Source organism: Neoarius graeffei, chromosome 1, assembly GCF_027579695.1.
Source record: "Neoarius graeffei isolate fNeoGra1 chromosome 1, fNeoGra1.pri, whole genome shotgun sequence".
Lineage (NCBI taxonomy): Eukaryota > Metazoa > Chordata > Actinopteri > Siluriformes > Ariidae > Neoarius > Neoarius graeffei.
In genome coordinates this window covers 43,499,167-43,517,243 of record NC_083569.1, presented here as the reverse complement: position 1 = coordinate 43,517,243, position 18,077 = coordinate 43,499,167, and the positions used below count along the sequence as shown (strand labels likewise).

Below are 18,077 nucleotides of genomic sequence, written 5' to 3'. Positions count from 1 at the left end.
TTTATTGTTTCCTCCAGATGAAATGCTCTAAAGAGTCACCAGATTCAGTTTATCCTACTAAAGTGAGAGCATTGAGGAGCATTTACAGTCCCAGTGTGGCTCCATTGTAACATTTATCTAATATGGAAAAGTAAACTAAGTAACATGAGCTGTGGTTTTCATTTGCATTGCTTTCTGAAGTTATAGCAAACACATCTATAACACAACCTTCAAAAAAAAAAAGTCTTTCATGTGGTTTCTCATGAACGCTTTAAATATAGTTAGTCAAAATTATGTTAACACTTAAATGGTAGAAACCATTTATTCACAAAACATACATCGTATGTGCAAGATGATTTACAGGATGGTCTCAACCTGTTCATTGTGTTCAACACACCAAAACCAGTGAGCGACAGAACCGTTTAATCTGTCATCCATGGCGTACATCTATCTACAGGAGAAAAATAATCCATTAGTGTTAACATAATTTTGACTAACCCTGTATTTAATATGTAAAGCACTTGGAGATTGAGTTGAGTTCTGTAATGTTGTTGTTAGACACAGACTGCATGTTTTGACATGCTGTACATGCACATCTAATATTCAAAATATATATTTAACAGTTATTCCATGAAACCGAGTCATACATGAGCTGATAGCCACGTTGGCTATAAGCCATGTATGAAGAGATTGAGTGGAATAACTGTTTTATTCTATCCACATTCATCGGATTTTGAGAAACAGAGCAGCCATCCATTATCTGTAGCCACTAATCCTGTCCTACAGGGTCGCAGGCAAACTGGAGCCTATCCCAGCTGACTACGGGCGAAAGGCAGGGTACACCCTGGACAAGTCGCCAGGTCATCACAGGGCCGACACATAGACACAGACAACCATTCACACTCACATTCACACCTACGGTCAATTTAGAGTCACCAGTTAACCTAACCTGCATGTCTTTGGACTGTGGGGGAAACCGGAGCACCCGGAGGAAACCCACGCGGACACGGTGAGAACATGCAAACTCCACACAGAAAGGCCCTCGCTGGCCACGGGGCTCGAACCCGGACCTTCTTGCTGTGAGGCGACAGCGCTAACCACTACACCACCGTGCTGCTCAGAAACAGAGCATTTTTATTTTTATTTTTTGCAAATTCGATCAACAAAAACTTTATACAAAACGTCCAACAAAATCATTTCCGCTTAGAATGTAAACAAACCGGGGCGGCACGGTGGTGTAGTGGTTAGTGCTGTCGCCTCACAGCAAGAAGGTCCGGGTTCGAGCCCCGTGGCCGGCGAGGGCCTTTCTGTGTGGAGTTTGCATGTTCTCCCCGTGTCCGCGTGGGTTTCCTCCGGGTGCTCCGGTTTCCCCCACAGTCCAAAGACATGCAGGTTAGGTTAACTGGTGACTCTAAATTGACCGTAGGTGTGAATGTGAGTGTGAATGGTTGTCTGTGTCTATGTGTCAGCCCTGTGATGACCTGGCGACTTGTCCAGGGTGTACCCCGCCTTTCGCCCGTAGTCAGCTGGGATAGGCTCCAGCTTGCCTGCGACCCTGTAGAACAGGATAAAGCGGCTAGAGATAATGAGATGAGATGTAAACAAACCGGTGAAATGACAGTAGCAATTTGTGAAAAAAACCCTATAATAATAATTCTTGAAACAAGAACAACAACAAAAAAAAGATATGTTCTTACCATCAAATACTTGTATTTTTCAGGGTTTTGTTTTTGAGTAGAGTTTTTATTTCGTCCTCGGTTGGTTCAGCAACACGCTCGGCCATTTTGTTTTTCTCTTTTCATGGTATATGAGCTGATATCCTAATAGTAGAGTAGCCAATCAGAGTGTGCGATTGCTCAGCTCCAGTGAATGTGGATAGAATAAAATAATATATCAATTTATAATGTGCATAATAATGTGTGTAACAACAACAAGAACAACAACAAGAACATTAGTTGCTGTAATTATTATACAGAGTCTGTCTGCACTGACATGCTGTTTCAAGACGTTCGAGTCTATTAAATACACTAATCCACACAATATGGTAGCATGCACGCTTTCCTACAAAATAATAATCAAAGTCATATGACTTGCAAAATGTCTTACAAATTTACCATTACTGAGACAGTTTGCATGACTTGCCATGTGACTTGTCATGGAAAACACGAATCAGTATCCAAAAGTTAGTCATTCATGTAAATACAGATGGGTTACAGGCATTTTGCTGGTGCATTTTGGATCCATGTGTCCTCTTAGAGGGACCGGTTATGGCAAATGAATACAAAGTTATTCTGACTGACTGCCTATAGCTTACATGAAGTATTTCTGTCATGATATGAGTGCTTTCTTCCAGTATTTTTGGTCAGCATTTGCAGGAAGTGATGAGTAAGAAAACAACACAAGCCAAGAGAGCAATGTGTTCGACATCTCTCTCCACTGCCAGTACACCTTCAGACTTGTCGAATCTGCGCCGGCTGTGCTATTGGCTTATGGTGGCCCAACATTTTCCATGTTTTTTCCTTTAATTTTTCACTCATCTGTATATATGGTGTGCTATTCAGTATAAAACATTACCTCCCGGTTATTGCATGTTTATAAACTCTATCTGCAGATGCACTGGAAAAGATTTGTAGAAAACCTTTGGATTAAAGCAGTAAGACAAGCAGCTCATGGATGAGTGGTATTTGTATTTGCTCTCACTGTTGGTTCACTGCATGCTGTGCTGAGAGCGAGACCTCCTTATGGGGACACTGGAGAAACTGTTTGCTGTTGGTACAGGAAACAACCAAAAAACTTTTTTTTTTTCATCAATGGGCACCTTACAAAACATGCCACCTGCTTTCATTTGTTTGCCAAAACTTTGAGCATGTTTTTCTTTTCAAAGCTTGGATTTAGGTATGTGCAATTAATGATGATCTGATATATTGTGATATTCAACATATAGATTCAAAATATTGTCTTTTCTTTTGCATTTGATTCAGCAGGCTGGATGTTTAGACAGGCATTTTGGTCAGCATTTACACACTCTGACTTAAAGAATGTTTCACTGCAGCTAGGTCTGGTCCAATAATTTGATTGGTTGAGTGGTGCTCCAGGGGTGCCTATAGTGTATATAGTATATTTAAATAATATTGGCTGGCTTTGGGGTGGCATGGTGGTGTAGTGGTTAGCACTGTCGCCTCACAGCAAGAAGGTTCTGGGTTCAAGCCCAGCAGCCGGTGAGGGCCTTTCTGTGTGGAGTTTGCATGTTCTCCCCGTGTCTGCGTGGGTTTCCTCCGGGTGCTCCGGTTTCCCCCACAGTCCAAAGACATGCAGGTTAGGTTAACTGGTGACTCTAAATTGACCGTAGGTGTGAATGTGAGTGTGAATGGTTGTTTGTCTCTATGTGTCAGCCCTGTGATGACGTGGTGACTTGTCCAGGATGTATCCTGCCTCTCACCCATAGTCAGCTGGGATAGGCTCCAGTTTGCCTGCGACCCTGCAGAACAGGATAAGTGGTTACAGATAATGGATGGATGGCTCGCTTTGAGTGGTATATCAGATATATTCCATTCAGCTAGCATGATATTGAACGAGTCGAAGACAAGTAGCTGAATGGAATATATCTGATATACTATGAAAAAAAGCCATTATTATTATTATTATTATCACACATCACACATCACATTATCTCTAGCCGCTTTATCCTTCTACAGGGTCGCAGGCAAGCTGGAGCCTATCCCAGCTGACTACGGGCGAAAGGCGGGGTACACCCTGGACAAGTCGCCAGGTCATCACAGGGCTGACACATAGACACAGACAACCATTCACACTCACATTCACACCTACGGTCAATTTAGAGTCACCAGTTAACCTAACCTGCATGTCTTTGGACTGTGGGGGAAACCGGAGCACCCGGAGGAAACCCATGTGGACACGGGGAGAACATGCAAACTCCACACAGAAAGGCCCTCGCCGGCCCCGGGGCTCGAACCCAGGACCTTCTTGCTGTGAGGCGACAGCGCTAACCACTACACCACCGTGCTGCCCCCTATTATTATTATTATTATTATTATTATAATACATGCACGTTTGTTGGAACAATTATAGATTTTACAAAAAGTTAAGAACAACAGGAGGGTAATTTACCAATATTGAATGCTGATTCTGATTGAATGTAATTCAATGTTCTGTCAATCCAATGTACAAAGTCAAAGTTCTAACAATAAAAATGGTACAAGTCCAAAAAGCCTGAACAACAACTCAACTTATATGCAAACTATATCCAGGTTGACAATTCAAGTTCAGTTACTTTTGGTCGGAGTTAATTGTTACACTGCAGTTGTTCAAAACAAAAGGGCTTCACTGAGTGAAGTGCACGAGTGAAGTCCTCTTGTAAAAGTCTCCGTCACTTTTCCTCATCTCCAAGTAGAACTTTGACAATATTTCCGCTATTGTTCTCTTTTCCAGTTTTTTGATGTCTGTTGGTATGTTTTTCTCTTGTAAATATGCATGAAGAATATTCAGTGAAGTTTTGGTAGCCTTTCGGGTGTTCAGCGTGTCTTTCTCTTTAATTCTTCTGCTTTTAATGACACAAACCTCACGGCCATGTTTATGTACAAACTGCGAGTCCCCGCTAGCGCGGAAGTTTTATATCCCCAATGTGTCTCTTTTCCAGTTTTTCAATGTCCATTGGTATGTTTTTCTCTTGTAAATATATGTGAAGAATTCATAATGAAATTTTGGTAGCCTTTCGGGTGTTCAACGCGTCTTTAGTTTCAGTTTTCAGTTTATTTATTTAGTGCTTAAACCTAGCACTGAATTAACCCCGTCTTCTTTCTCTCCCGGCTGACAAAGAAATGATTGTGCGCATATGCAGCAGAAAAGTTTTGTCACTGGATCTTTGTGTGTGACGTCGTGTTGTCTTGACAACGTGCAATATTATAACAATATTGCACGCTCATTCTCCATTGGGTAGAGTGACGGATACATAGAGGATAAGCGATATGATAACAATATTGCATGCCATCAATAAACCCACTAGAAGGGAATAGAATACATGTTTTTATTCCATCGAAAAAGTGTCCTGTATGTATAATAATTACTCCTATTGTATATTTGCTATAACAACACCGGGATGGTTCACTGTGCATATCAGTCCGATTGTTTGTGTTCGTTACATAAAATTCCACTTCCTAGTTTGAAATTGATTACTACAGTAGTGTTAGTGACATCATCAGCAGACATGGCAAACAATCCTTTTGACTTAAAATATGAAAGTTCATCACATGAAGATGAAAGGGAAGAAGGGACACTCATTTTTAATGATGATATGCAAATCAGTGTGAGTGAGCTAGTTAGCCAGGTAGTCGACTGGCTGTAAAGTGGTTGTAGCTTCTTCAGGATCTATTTCCCTCAGCGGAGCAAAAACAAACAGAACATTTGGCCATATTGTGTCTGATACGTCACTTACTTGATATTAATTTCTTGTTTATTGAATTTTTTGTTAAAAGTAATATTACACTCACAATCATGAGGTTATACTGAATATCTGCACAACTGTGATTAGTTATCTATGAATTATGAATTTATAACGAATCACGGACATTACGATTATGAATCCCAGCCATGCCGATTCAGTATAACCACATTCTTGCGGATAAGATATTGCGTGATTACAGTATATTTCTGAAGGCAGCATAAGATAGCTGCGTTCTAGTGTGTCTTATTTTAAGCAGACTAAAGCTGGGCATACACTGTGCAATTTTTGGCCCGATTTTGACACGATTTTCACTCGTGCGACTATTTTGGAGATCGGGCCGAGTTTTAGCTCAATCGTGCGTCTCGGATCGTGTAGTATACATGGGGTAACGACAAGCGATTAACACCTCACGACCTCCTCCCGATCGATTGGATGAAAATCAAACCTGTTTGAAATCCTGAGCATCGCATCCGAGCATCGCATCCGAGCATTGGATCGTATAGTGTGAGAACAGGAATCGTAAGCTGCGTGCTGTTTACCCCTGCGATTCACTCGTACAGTGTGAGCAGCCGCTGAATACCGCGATTGAAAAAATCGCACAGTGTATGCCCAGCTTTAAAGGCAGCGTGGCATACCTGCAAATTCTGTTCACCAGAATACCATCACAATTTATATGGCAAAATAAACGACAGACCGCAGACACCTGGATTTAATTTTCAAATGCAGCAGCCTTTTAGCTATTACTTAGCAATATATCATTTCTCTACATATGTAAATTTATGTAAATTGCTGGCTGTTAGTCACATTGCTTGTTAATACAAGCACTTACCACAATGAAAATACATTGCCAAGTAAATAAATGTCATATACACAGCATAATAGAAGTTCTGTTGTGTGGTAGAGGGACTGTAGTGTTCTTTCAGCTTAATGTTCCTTTCCAGGTAAAATGCAGCAGCATGAGAGATCCTTGTACACATGAAGTTATGTTATACAAAATTGTGATAATATATGAAGAAAGAATAAACAAATTAGAAGTAATAGTGCTGGGAAAGACAATAAGAAATGTCTACTTGGATTCATTCTGATGGCTCCAAACTGGATATGAAGTCGATATATAACGATAAATCGTGATGCAAGCTTATGATGATTCGAATCAATGAAATAAAAGAACGAATTGTGATTATTATCAGGCTGTGTGATCTCTTAGGTTTTTTTCCTAGCTCTAATTATATTTAGACAATAGAGGGTGCAGTAATGTAAAACAGCAAGAATACATGTGACTTCACCCTAGGCGGAAGTAACACAGCTCTAATGCTACAAAAACACACACCCAAAAAACCCAGATCTAAATTGGGAAAGAGCTGTTGTGAGAGTGACTGTACAATTAGATTCAACAAGAAATCAGAGCTCTGTTTTTACAGACTGCAGAAAGCTAAACAAACAAGAAGAAAAAGGAGGTAATTGTTCATAAACATTTATTAAGAAAATTACATTTTCATTTTTAATAAAAGGAATATTTTAATGAATAGGTTAGTATATTTTACTCCACTTTTACAAATGTTGGTAAATAATTGTTGCTGATTGTTAAGAAATGAAATAAAAGCTTTTTTAATTTAAGAAAAGGAATATTTAAGTGGATAAAGAATAGGAAAATAGATGTTGTATTTTCTTGGTAATAAAATTTTCTTCATTTAATAATCTTCTTCTTTCTGCTGTAGCCGTTAGGGGTCGCCACAGTGGATAATGCCCCGCCATCTCCTCCTGTCCTCTGTATCTTTTTCTATCGCACAAACTGTCCTCATGTCCTCCTTCACCACATCCATAAATCTCATCTTTGGTCTTCCTATTCTCTTTTCTTCATTTATTTATTAATTTATTTTCAAAAATATTGTGGCAAAGTCAATTTGCGAACTCAATATCATGAATCAAATCGAATCGTGAACTGGGTGAATTGTAACATGCCTAATACGAAGTGATGAAAAGTAATTGTCTGTGTTTTTTAACCAGTCATCACAAAGACAAGAGTTGAGAAATGGGCCGCAAACTGGACATGTCAAATCTGACAGAGGAGGAGGCAGAGCATGTGATGCAGGTAGTGCAGAGAGACATGCAGCTACGCAAGACAGAAGAGGATCGTCTTAGGTAAGCACGCTTTTCATCAAGATCAATCCTACAGGTATGTGATAATCTACATAGATCACTTTTACCTATAATTTATTAACCTTTCTCTTTAAAACATAGTATGGTCTCCCTGGTATTTGTCTCTGTTTCTCTGTGTATGCATTTTTGCTGTAACACTACTGTAATACTTTAGCTGCTTTAGCATGCATGGTTTTATAGGCTTGTTTGTTAATCCATGCATTGCTAGATTGCATCAGAGATTACTTCATCATTCCTTTTGAACAAAACACAGAATTCAGGAAGGACCCTCCCTTCCTTGTCTCGCAATAGCTTACTTCCTGAGACAAAGGATGTGGTCTCAGTTTTGTGGGCAGCTATTTTGGATCACTCTCAAATATGTATATATTTGTTTGGGCAGTGTGGAGAGATTGAATCTTGTATTCAATATGACCACATTTATTTGCTCGATCTAATAACCAGTATTCTCACCCGATGGCTGTTCTGTGCAGGTGACAAATGAAAGGAAAAAACAAACAAACAAATGTCTTAGGCCACCACAGGCTGCAAGGACTTGGGCTGTAGCATATAATTTGCATTATTTTCAAACTTATCAAACTTTTCAGTGAGCCTTCGTGTCCCGTGGATGAACATCATCATCTTTGAAGAGACAACTCCCATCTGGATAGAAATGTTTCATAATGGAATAAAAATAGGTACCCTATGGGTACATGTGGCTACTGCTTATAACTAAAATTGTTTTCTTATACCATGTCCATACAGGAAGAAAGCACTTGTTCATGAAGTGTCTTAGAATCATTATTTAGTACTAGTGAGCCCATTTTGTTTCACAAGTGTAGTGTAAAGACTCTAAAATAAAAAATAAAAAAATAAATAAATAAATTAAAGCGAATAGCAGAAGTTTGATATTGGCTTCTCAATATATCTGCCAAAAAGCTAAAAAAAACCCTTACAAAACCTTACATTTGACCTTCCAGAAGGACCAAACAAAAGCTGTGATAATCAAAAGGTAAATTTAAAAAAAAAAAAAACACCACTCACTTGATATCGAACCAGTAGTCTTGGCGAACCACGAGGTGAATATCGTTTATCTTTTTATCTGCCGATTATCTTCCAATACTACAAAGTTTATAACGAGGTTTCTCTTATTTCGTGTCTGGTTCTGATTGGTTCTGAGGTTTATCAATAAGTAGAATGGGTAATCGAACTTGATCAGGATAAGTGCTGATTGGTTACGAAGTTTCGCTATTGTTACACTCATTCTTACATTCTTACAACACGATGACATTGTGGCTTTGCCACTGATTCTTGTGTACCTTTGATAATGTGAGATCAACTGTTCATATCGCAAGATCACAGTTCGTCATTCTGGTGATTGTAATGTTTATGCGCATGCGCATGTGCAGTGCGCTATTGTTACACTCATTCTTACTGTGGTGCTTGAAAGTTTGTGAACCCTTTAGAATTTTCTATATTTCTGCATAAATATGACCTAAAACATCATCAGATTTTCACACAAGTCCTAAAAGTAGATAAAGAGAACCCAGTTAAACAAATGAGACAAAAATATTATACTTGGTCATTTATTTATTGAGGAAAATGATCCAGTATTACATTTCTGTGAGTGGCAAAAGTATGTGAACCTCTAGGATTAGCAGTTAATTTGAAGGTGAAATTAGAGTCAGGTGTTTTCAATCAATGGGATGACAACCAGGTGTGAGTGGGCACCCTGTTTTATTTAAAGAACAGGGATCTATCAAAGTCTGATCTTCACAACACATGTTTGTGGAAGTGTATCATGGCACGAACAAAGGAGATTTCTGAGGACCTCAGAAAAAGCGTTGTTGATGCTCATTAGGCTGGAAAAGGTTACAAAACCATCTCTAAAGAGTTTGGACTCCACCAATCCACAGTCAGACAGATTGTGCACAAATGGAGGAAATTCAAGACCATTGTTACCCTCCCCAGGAGTGGTCTACCAACAAAGATCACTCCAAGAGCAAGGCGTGTAATAGTCGGCGAGGTCACAAAGGACCCCAGGGTAAGTTATAAGCAACTGAAGGCCTCTCTCTCATTGGTTAATGTTAATGTTCATGAGTCCACCATCAGGAGAACACTGAACAACAATGGTGTACATGGCAGGGTTGCAAGGAGAAAGCCACTGCTCTCCAAAAAGAACATTGCTGCTCGTCTGCAGCTTGCTAAAGATCACGTGGAAAAGTCAGAAGGCTATTGGAAAGATGTTTTGTGGATGGATGAGACCAAAATAGAACTTTTTGGTTTAAATGAGAAGTGTTATGTTTGGAGAAAGGAAAACACTGCATTCCAGCATAAGAACCTTATCTCATCTGTGAAACATGGTGGTGGTAGTATCATGGTTTGGGCCTGTTTTGCTGCATCTGGGCCAGGACGGCTTGCCATCATTGATGGAACAATGAATTCTGAATTATACCAGTGAATTCTAAAGGAAAATATCAGGACATCTGTCCACGAACTGAATCTCAAGAGATGGTGGATCATGCAGCAAGACGACGACCCTAAGCACACAAGTCGTTCTACCAAAGAATGGTTAAAGAAGAATAAAGTTAATGTTTTGGAATGGCCAAGTCAAAGTCCTGACCTTAATCCAATTGAAATGTTATGGAAGGACCTGAAGCGAGCAGTTCATGTGAGGAAACTCACCAACATCCCAGAGTTGAAGCTGTTCTGTACGGAGGAATGGGCTAAAATTCCTCCAAGCCGGTGTGCAGGACTGATCAACAGTTACCGGAAATGTTTAGTTGCAGTTATTGCTGCACAAGGGGGTCACACCAGATACTGAAAGCAAAGGTTCACATACTTTTGCCACTCACAGATATGTAATATTGGATCATTTTCCTCAATAAATAAATGACCAAGTATAATTTTTTTTGTCTCATTTGTTTAACTGGGTTCTCTTTATCTACTTTTAGGACTTGTGTGAAAATCTGATGATGTTTTAGGTCATATTTATATAGAAATATAGAAAATTCTAAAGCGTTCACAAACTTTCAAGCTCCACTGTACATTCTTACAATATGATGACATAGTAGCTACTGCCTCTATGTCATCCACATAGTACCCAGTACTTTATTAATCATGGTAGTTAATGGTTACCTTGTTCACCTTTTCTGTGGACAGTAGACACTATAACACAATGTTTTTCCATGTATAATTTATCTGAGTTTTGTTTTACCTTTTAAGCAGTGATTACCTTTTAACCAGAACACCTACGGTGACAGCTGTCACCCTGGGCGCATGGAATGTCCGAACCCTTCTTGATCGTGCCGGCACAAACAGACCAGAGAGACGAACCGTCCTCATCGCCAGTGAGCTTGCTCGCTATAATGTGCACATCGCGGCCCTCAGTGAGACACATCTAGCTGAGGAAGGAGAACTGACAGAGGAGTCTGCTGGCTACACTTTCTTCTGGATCGGACTAAGTCAGAACGAACGACGAGAGGCAGGAGTTGGCTTTGCCATCCAGTCCAACCTGCTCCAGAAGCTGGCTGCTCACCCAAAAGGGATCAATGACCGGCTGATGACAGCCCACCTTCCGAAGAAGAAATTTGCCACATTGATAAGCGCCTATGCCCCCACTATGACAAATCCTGACGAGGTGAAAGAGAGATTCTACGAAGATCTGAAGGACGCCATTGCAGCAGTGCCGCGGACTGATAAGCTCATCATCCTTGGTGACTTCAATGCCCGAGTTGGGAAAGACCACACAGCTTGGGAGGGAGTACTGGGGCGCCACGGTATTGGCAAATGCAACAGCAATGGCCTACTCCTGCTTGAGATGTGCGCCGCGAATGATCTCCTCATAACCAACACGGTCTTTCGCCTGCCTAACCGCAACAAGACGTCCTGGATGCACCCTCGCTCCAAGCACTGGCATTTACTTGACTACGTCATTATCAGACAACAGGACAGGCAGGACATCAGAGTCACGAAGACCATGTGCGGCGCGGAATGCTGGACAGACCACCGCTTGCTAATCTCCAAGTTGAACCTCCGCATTACTCAACCTAGGAGGCCTCAAGGCATCAAAGTACCAAAACGTCTGAACGTCACGAAGCTCAAGAACGACTCGGTGAAACAACAGCTCGTTGATGTGCTGCAAGAGAAGTTACCACCCCCCAACGTCGGCCCCAACGCCGACGTGGAAGCTGAATGGGCCAGCCTCCGCGACTCTCTCTATGATGCAGCCTCTAATGTCTTAGGCCAATCAGTCCGCAAACACCGGGACTGGTTCGATGAAAACAACACTCGCATCCAGTCACTTCTCGAAGAGAAGCGGAAACTCCATCGCGCACTCCTTGATGATCCAACATCTGTCTCTAAAAGGGATGCCTTTCGCGCGGCCAAAAACACAGTTCAGACTGAGCTCCGGTGCATGCAAGACGACTGGTACAGTCAACAAGCCGATTCTATCCAGGCATTCGCCGACAAAAAAGATATGAAGAACTTCTATAGTGCCCTCAAGACCGTCTACGGTCCAACCTCATCCAGCTCGCCCCCTCTCCTCAGCGCAGATGGAAACACACTGATCTCGGACAAGGAGAAAATTCTTGAGCGTTGGGCGGAACACTTCAAAAATGTCCTTAACCGCCCCTCGAACATCAACGAAGAAGCCATTGAACGACTGCCTCAGATTCCAATTGATGAGTCACTGGCTGATCCACCAACTGTAGAAGAAGTCACAAATGCCATTAAGCGCCTCTCCAGTGGCAAGGCACCTGGTGCTGACTCTATCCCTGCAGAAATCTATGCCTGTGGCTGTCCCAAACTGACGCAGAGCCTCACTGGTCTGTTTAACACCATGTGGACTCAGGAAAAACTGCCGCAGGAGCACAAAGACGCCTCTATCATCTACCAGTACAAGCGCAAAGGGGATAGAAAATCGTGCGATAATCACCGTGGCATCTCCTTGCTTGTCATTGCGGGGAAAATCCTGGCCAGAATTATGCTCAATTGCCTCAACACACATCTGGAACGTGGCTTACTTCCAGAAAGCCAGTGCGGTTTCCGTGAAGGCCGTGGTACCACCGACATGATCTTTGCAGCCCGACAACTCCAGGAAAAATGTCAGGAACAGAACGTTGGACTTTATACTACCTTTGTGGACCTAACGAAAGCCTTTGACACTGTCTGCCGTGAGGGTCTATGGAAGATCATGGCCAAGTTTGGCTGTCCAGCTAAGTTCATTGCGATGGTTCGGCAATTCCACGACGGCATGAACGCAAGGGTACGAGATGATGGTGAATACTCGCAGCCCTTTCCCGTCTCCAATGGCGTGAAACAGGGCTGCGTGTTAGCTCTTACTCTCTTTAGCATGGTGTTCTCCGCAATGCTATCTGACGCCTTCAGAGATGGTGATATTGGTATTGGCTTCCATTTCCGCACTGACGGCAACCTATTCAACCTCCGTAGACTGCAGGCAAAGACTAAAGTACGTCATGACACAGCCCGTGATTTCTTGTTTGCTGATGACTACGCACTGAATGCCAGTACCCATCACGACATGCAGCAGAGCGTGAATCTCTTCTCCAAAGCCTGTAATGACTTTGGCCTCACAATATCCACCAAGAAGACTGAAGTCCTTTACCAACCAGCACCAGGCTCACCCTACACCGAACCAAACATCAAAGTTAATGGCGAGAGATTAGCAGTCTCAGAAAAGTTTGTCTACCTTGGAAGCACTCTCTCATGCTCAGCTAACATTGATGAAGAGGTGGCCTACAGAATAGCTAGAGCAAGCACAGCGTTTGGCCGCCTGAAGCAGAATGTATGGGAGCGTCGTGGGCTCAGCCTGGAAACTAAGCTCAAAGTGTACCGAGCAGTTGTGTTACCATCTTTGCTCTATGCATGTGAGACATGGACCATCTACAGCCGACATGCCAAACAGCTCAATGCTTTCCACCTGAGGTGTCTAAGAGCATTGCTCCGCGTCAAGTGGCAGGACAAAGTGCCCGATACCGAAGTTCTTAAGCGTGCTGAGTCAGAGAGCATCCATGCCATCCTCCTACGCTCTCAGCTCCGTTGGGCTGGTCATGTCCGTCGCATGGACGACAGTCGCCTCCCGAAAAGACTGCTATATGGCGAATTGTCAACAGGCAAGCGCTCACTGGGGCGTCCAAAGATGCATTACAAAGACACCCTGAAAGTAGCCCTCAAACACTGCTTGATCCCGAATTCTTCGTGGGAAAGGTGTGCTGAGAACCGGTCTGCGTGGCGTTCGCTTGTCAGCTCAGGAGTAACAGCCTTCGAAAACAAATGCATCCGCGACAAAGAGCAGAGCCGCATGAGGAGGAAAGAGAGACAAAGCGCTACCTGTCAACCTGGCCAGACACCAAGGATTCCCTGCCCTCATTGCGACAGACATTTCTCAGCCAAGATTGGTCTCATCAGCCATCTTCGTACCCATCCCAACCCCCAGTGATCAGAAGTCTTGGTCCTATTCGAATACGAATGACGAACATCAATCACCTTTTAACCACAAGCCTACTGTTGCACTTCTGCTTTTGTTTGAGAGATTAATCTTAACCCAGAAACATCACTGAGGTGTTGAAAACACTGCTGCACCTGACACAGTCAAACTAGTGCAACAAAAACTCCCATATCATTACCATGTCAATGTAATTGCTCTGACAAATGCTGACTACCCAAATAATACCAATTCACTGGTGGGCTCATTGTGCTTACTTTACATTAATGGACAGTTTATGGGTTACGGTTGGTGATTGGATATTTATATACTTGTATAATGGTCAGTTTGTGTAGTTACAGGATGGGGTGCAGAATACATTGGCAACTGAGTGTGTATAAATGAAAGCTAATGACCTATTGAACACAATATTTTACTTCCAGAAACTATTATCTTACTGTATGGGATTAGGGCTTGGGTTTGTGCCAGGGTCAGGAGAAGGAGCTCAGATTGCTACAGGATAAAGAACATAGGCTGAGACATGAGCAGGGTCTGAGATTGAGCCAGGGAGGGATCAGCAGCAGAGACTGAGACCAGATTAGGGGCAAAGACTGACACAGTGAAAGGATCAGTGGTAGAGATCAACACAAGTGTGGCTGAATAGAGCAATTCTGCATCTGAGACTGGAAAATAAGATGAAGGGATAAATTGGTGGGTCAGTCAACTAACCATCTATAGACTGCCATGAACCTGTCAAGAACTGTTATGAATGAGCCTATCAGCATCCTTGTGAAAAATTTACGGTTGTTCATGTTTATTAGGCAGTCTGTGGAACCTCCTGTTTTTATCACTTCATTTGATGGGCCAGTTGATGGATATTGATTTGTAGTAGATGATCTGTAGACCATGGACTTGTCCCTAGTCCTGTCAGAATTTCAACTCCAGTTCACGTGGACTTGAGTGATACAACTTATGACTTGTTATTACCTCGCCCGCGACGGAGTACATGGGGCAAGGTATTGTAATCAGTGAGGTTTGTTTGTTTGTGTGTGTCTGTCTGTTAACAATCTAGCGTCTAGATAGTTGCACCAACTGACTTCAAATTTTCAGGGTAGGTGGGCAATGGCCCATAGATTACCTGATTAAATATTGGGGGTAATCAGGTCAAGGTGAAGGTGAAGGTCACCGGAAAGATCAACCTTTCGTTCAAAATGACATATTTTCCATGATAACTCAAAAACAGTTGCCGATAGACAGATGTTTACTATTATGAGCATATATAGGAACTCCCATATGGCCTTTCATTTGGGACCACGATCTTTGACCTTGAGTGACCCTGAAAGGTCAAACTGAAAGTCATGGGTTTTCAAAAGGGCTATTACTTTAAAAGGGTTCAGGAGAGCCAGATGTTTACCATTATCAACATATAAGAAGTCCCATATGGGCTTTCAGTTGCCGCCATGACCTTTGACCTTGAATGACTTTGAAAAGTCAAACTCAAGGTTGTGGATTTTCATAGGACTATAACCTGACAGCTGATGATTGAGAAATATTACCATTATCCGCATATAGGTATAAAATAAGTGCTGCCGAGCAAGGTTTGTTTTGCCTGGCAACACTTGTTGAGAATCTGTTGATAGGCTGGTTCCTAGGTTTCTGGAATGTCTAAAGCAGACTATTGAAATCATGTGACCAGATTTTCTTTGGGATGCACCGAACTTGTCGATGAATATGACTGGGTATACAAGCAGCAACGAGGTTATGTGACGAATAAACAGTTAAACTATAAACAGTTGTTCCCTTCCCAGCCTCTCATTTTCTCTTTCTTGAAGTCAAGAAGAAAAAAGTAGCTTGTCATGCTACCAAGAGACCAGAGATGTGGCAGAAAACTTCCTGGCTGCTACAAAGTGCTGACACTTGAGTACTGACTCCTTTCCTTCAGGGTTGCCAGGTCCAGCATAAGTCCTCAGCTCAATGTTTGCTTAAAACGCAACCACCCAAAATCTGAAGTTCCAAATCACTTGTGTACTTTTTGTTAAGCGCTTTGTACGCCATATTCTTTTTCTTCTTTTTTTTTTAAATTTATATCACAATGAGATACATAAAATACATGCACACACAATTTTCCATCTCTTATTTCCTTTTCCTGTGCTTTTAAATCATTGGCATTTAACTGATTGTAGTTTTGTGTAACATCACTGTTCTCATCTAGAATAAGGGAGTATGGCCCGCTCTCTATATGTTTGAGAAGATATTCATGTGGTCTTATCACTGAACCAGTACTGTAGTTTGTTCTGTGAAAACTAATATTGTTCTTGGAAATTTCTTTCTTCAATTACAAATCCCAAATTATCAACTGTTAAAGTGCTTGAATAGCAAGCACCACGAGCAGCCAGCTGCAACTGCACCTCCTTCAGTGGAACATTCAGTCTAGGAAACTGACTACTTGTGTTAAATAACAACACAAGAGGACACTGTGGTGAACTCTTATTTGGCATTTGCAAAATGAGTTTCCCCTCACCATCTGGAACATTGTTTATCCATTCCATCAGCCCTATGTCTCACTCCCTGTCTTTCAAACTAACTCTATTTGGCAGGGAAGCTGCATACCTGGCAAGTAGTCATCCATCCATTATGTATAGCACTTATCTGTCATGGGAAACCACCCTGGGGTCAGGGGGAAGCTGGAGCTAATTCCAGTTGACTTTGGCCAAGAGGTGGGATACATCCTGGGCAGGTTGCAAATCTATCACAGGTCTAACACAAAAACAAACTACCATTCACACCTATGGGTAATTTCGAGTAGCCAATTAACCTAATTTGCATGTCTTGGGACTGTGGGAGGAAACACAGAAACGAGGAGAACATGCAAACTCCACGTAGAAAGGCCACAATCGACTGTGAAGTATGAACCCAGAACTTCATGTGGGGCACACACGTGGGGCAACAGTACTAACCACTGTGTCATCATGCCACCCGCAAGTAGTTATATTTTACTAAATCTGTTTTCTTTGCAGGGCAGCACGGTGGTGTAATGGTTAGCACTGTCGCCTCACAAGGTCCTGGGTTCGATCCCAGCAGCCGGCGAGGGCCTTTCTGTGTGGAGTTTGCATGCTCTCCCCATGTGCGCATGGGTATCCTCCGGGTGCTCCGGTTTACCCCACAGTCCAAAGACATGCAGGTTAGGCTAACTGGTGGCTCTAAATTGACCATAGGTGTGAGTGTGAATGGTTGTCTGTGTCTATGTGTTAGCCCTGCAATGACCTGGCGACTTGTCCAGGGTGTACCCCGCCTCTCGCCCATAGTCAACTGGGATGGGCTTCAGCTTGCCTGCGACCCTGTAGAACAGGATAAGCGGCTGGATGTTTTCTTTGCTAATGCCAGGTTACACTATAATTGATTCCAGTAGCTAAACTGATTGGCTAGGCAGCAAGTCAAGTTCAGTCTAATGGTAAATATTGGTTATTTACAGGATATTTTACTTCTGATTAATTCATTACCAAACTATGAAGCATTACTCATGCATGCGCCCAGCAAATATACAGTGGGGAAAATAATTATTTGATCCCCTGCTGATTTTGTACGTTTGCCTGGTTACAAAGAAATGAGTGGTCTATAATTTTTATGGCACTTTTATTTTAACAAATAGACAGCATATCAACAAAAAAGTCCAGGAAAAAAAAACACATATAAAGGTTATAAATTCATTTGTATTTGATCGAGTGAAATAAGTATTTGGTCCCTAAGCAAAACATGACTTAGTACTTGGTGGAGAAACCCTTGTTGGCAAGCACAGAAGTCGGACGTTTCTTGTAGTTGGTCACCAGGTTTGCACACATCTCAGGAGGGATTTTGGTCCACTCCTTTTTACAGATCCTCTCCAAATTCTGAAGGTTTCGAGGCTGTCGCTTGGCAACACGAAGTTTCAGCTCCCTCCACAAATTTTCTATAGGATTAAGGTCTGCAGACTGGCTAGGCCACTCCATGGCTTTAATGTGCTTCTTCTTGAGCCACTCCTTTGTTGCCTTGGCTGTATGTTTTGGGTTGTTGTCA

At 42.1% G+C, this 18,077-nt stretch overlaps 1 protein-coding gene across 6 annotated transcripts in view; it reads left to right on the top strand.

The window, feature by feature from the left end:
• myripa (myosin VIIA and Rab interacting protein a) overlaps positions 1-18,077 on the top strand; it is an 84,729-nt gene that overhangs the window by 1,909 nt on the left and 64,743 nt on the right. For 5 of the 6 annotated variants that reach the window (XM_060932191.1, XM_060932183.1, XM_060932174.1 and 2 more), the window contains exon 2: positions 7,448-7,582. In XM_060932191.1, the coding sequence (XP_060788174.1) occupies positions 7,473-7,582 (110 nt within the window). In that variant the 5' untranslated portion in view covers positions 7,448-7,472. Of the gene's footprint in view, positions 1-7,447; positions 7,617-18,077 lie in introns of those variants that run through there. The other variant, XM_060932208.1, reaches the window with a different exon arrangement.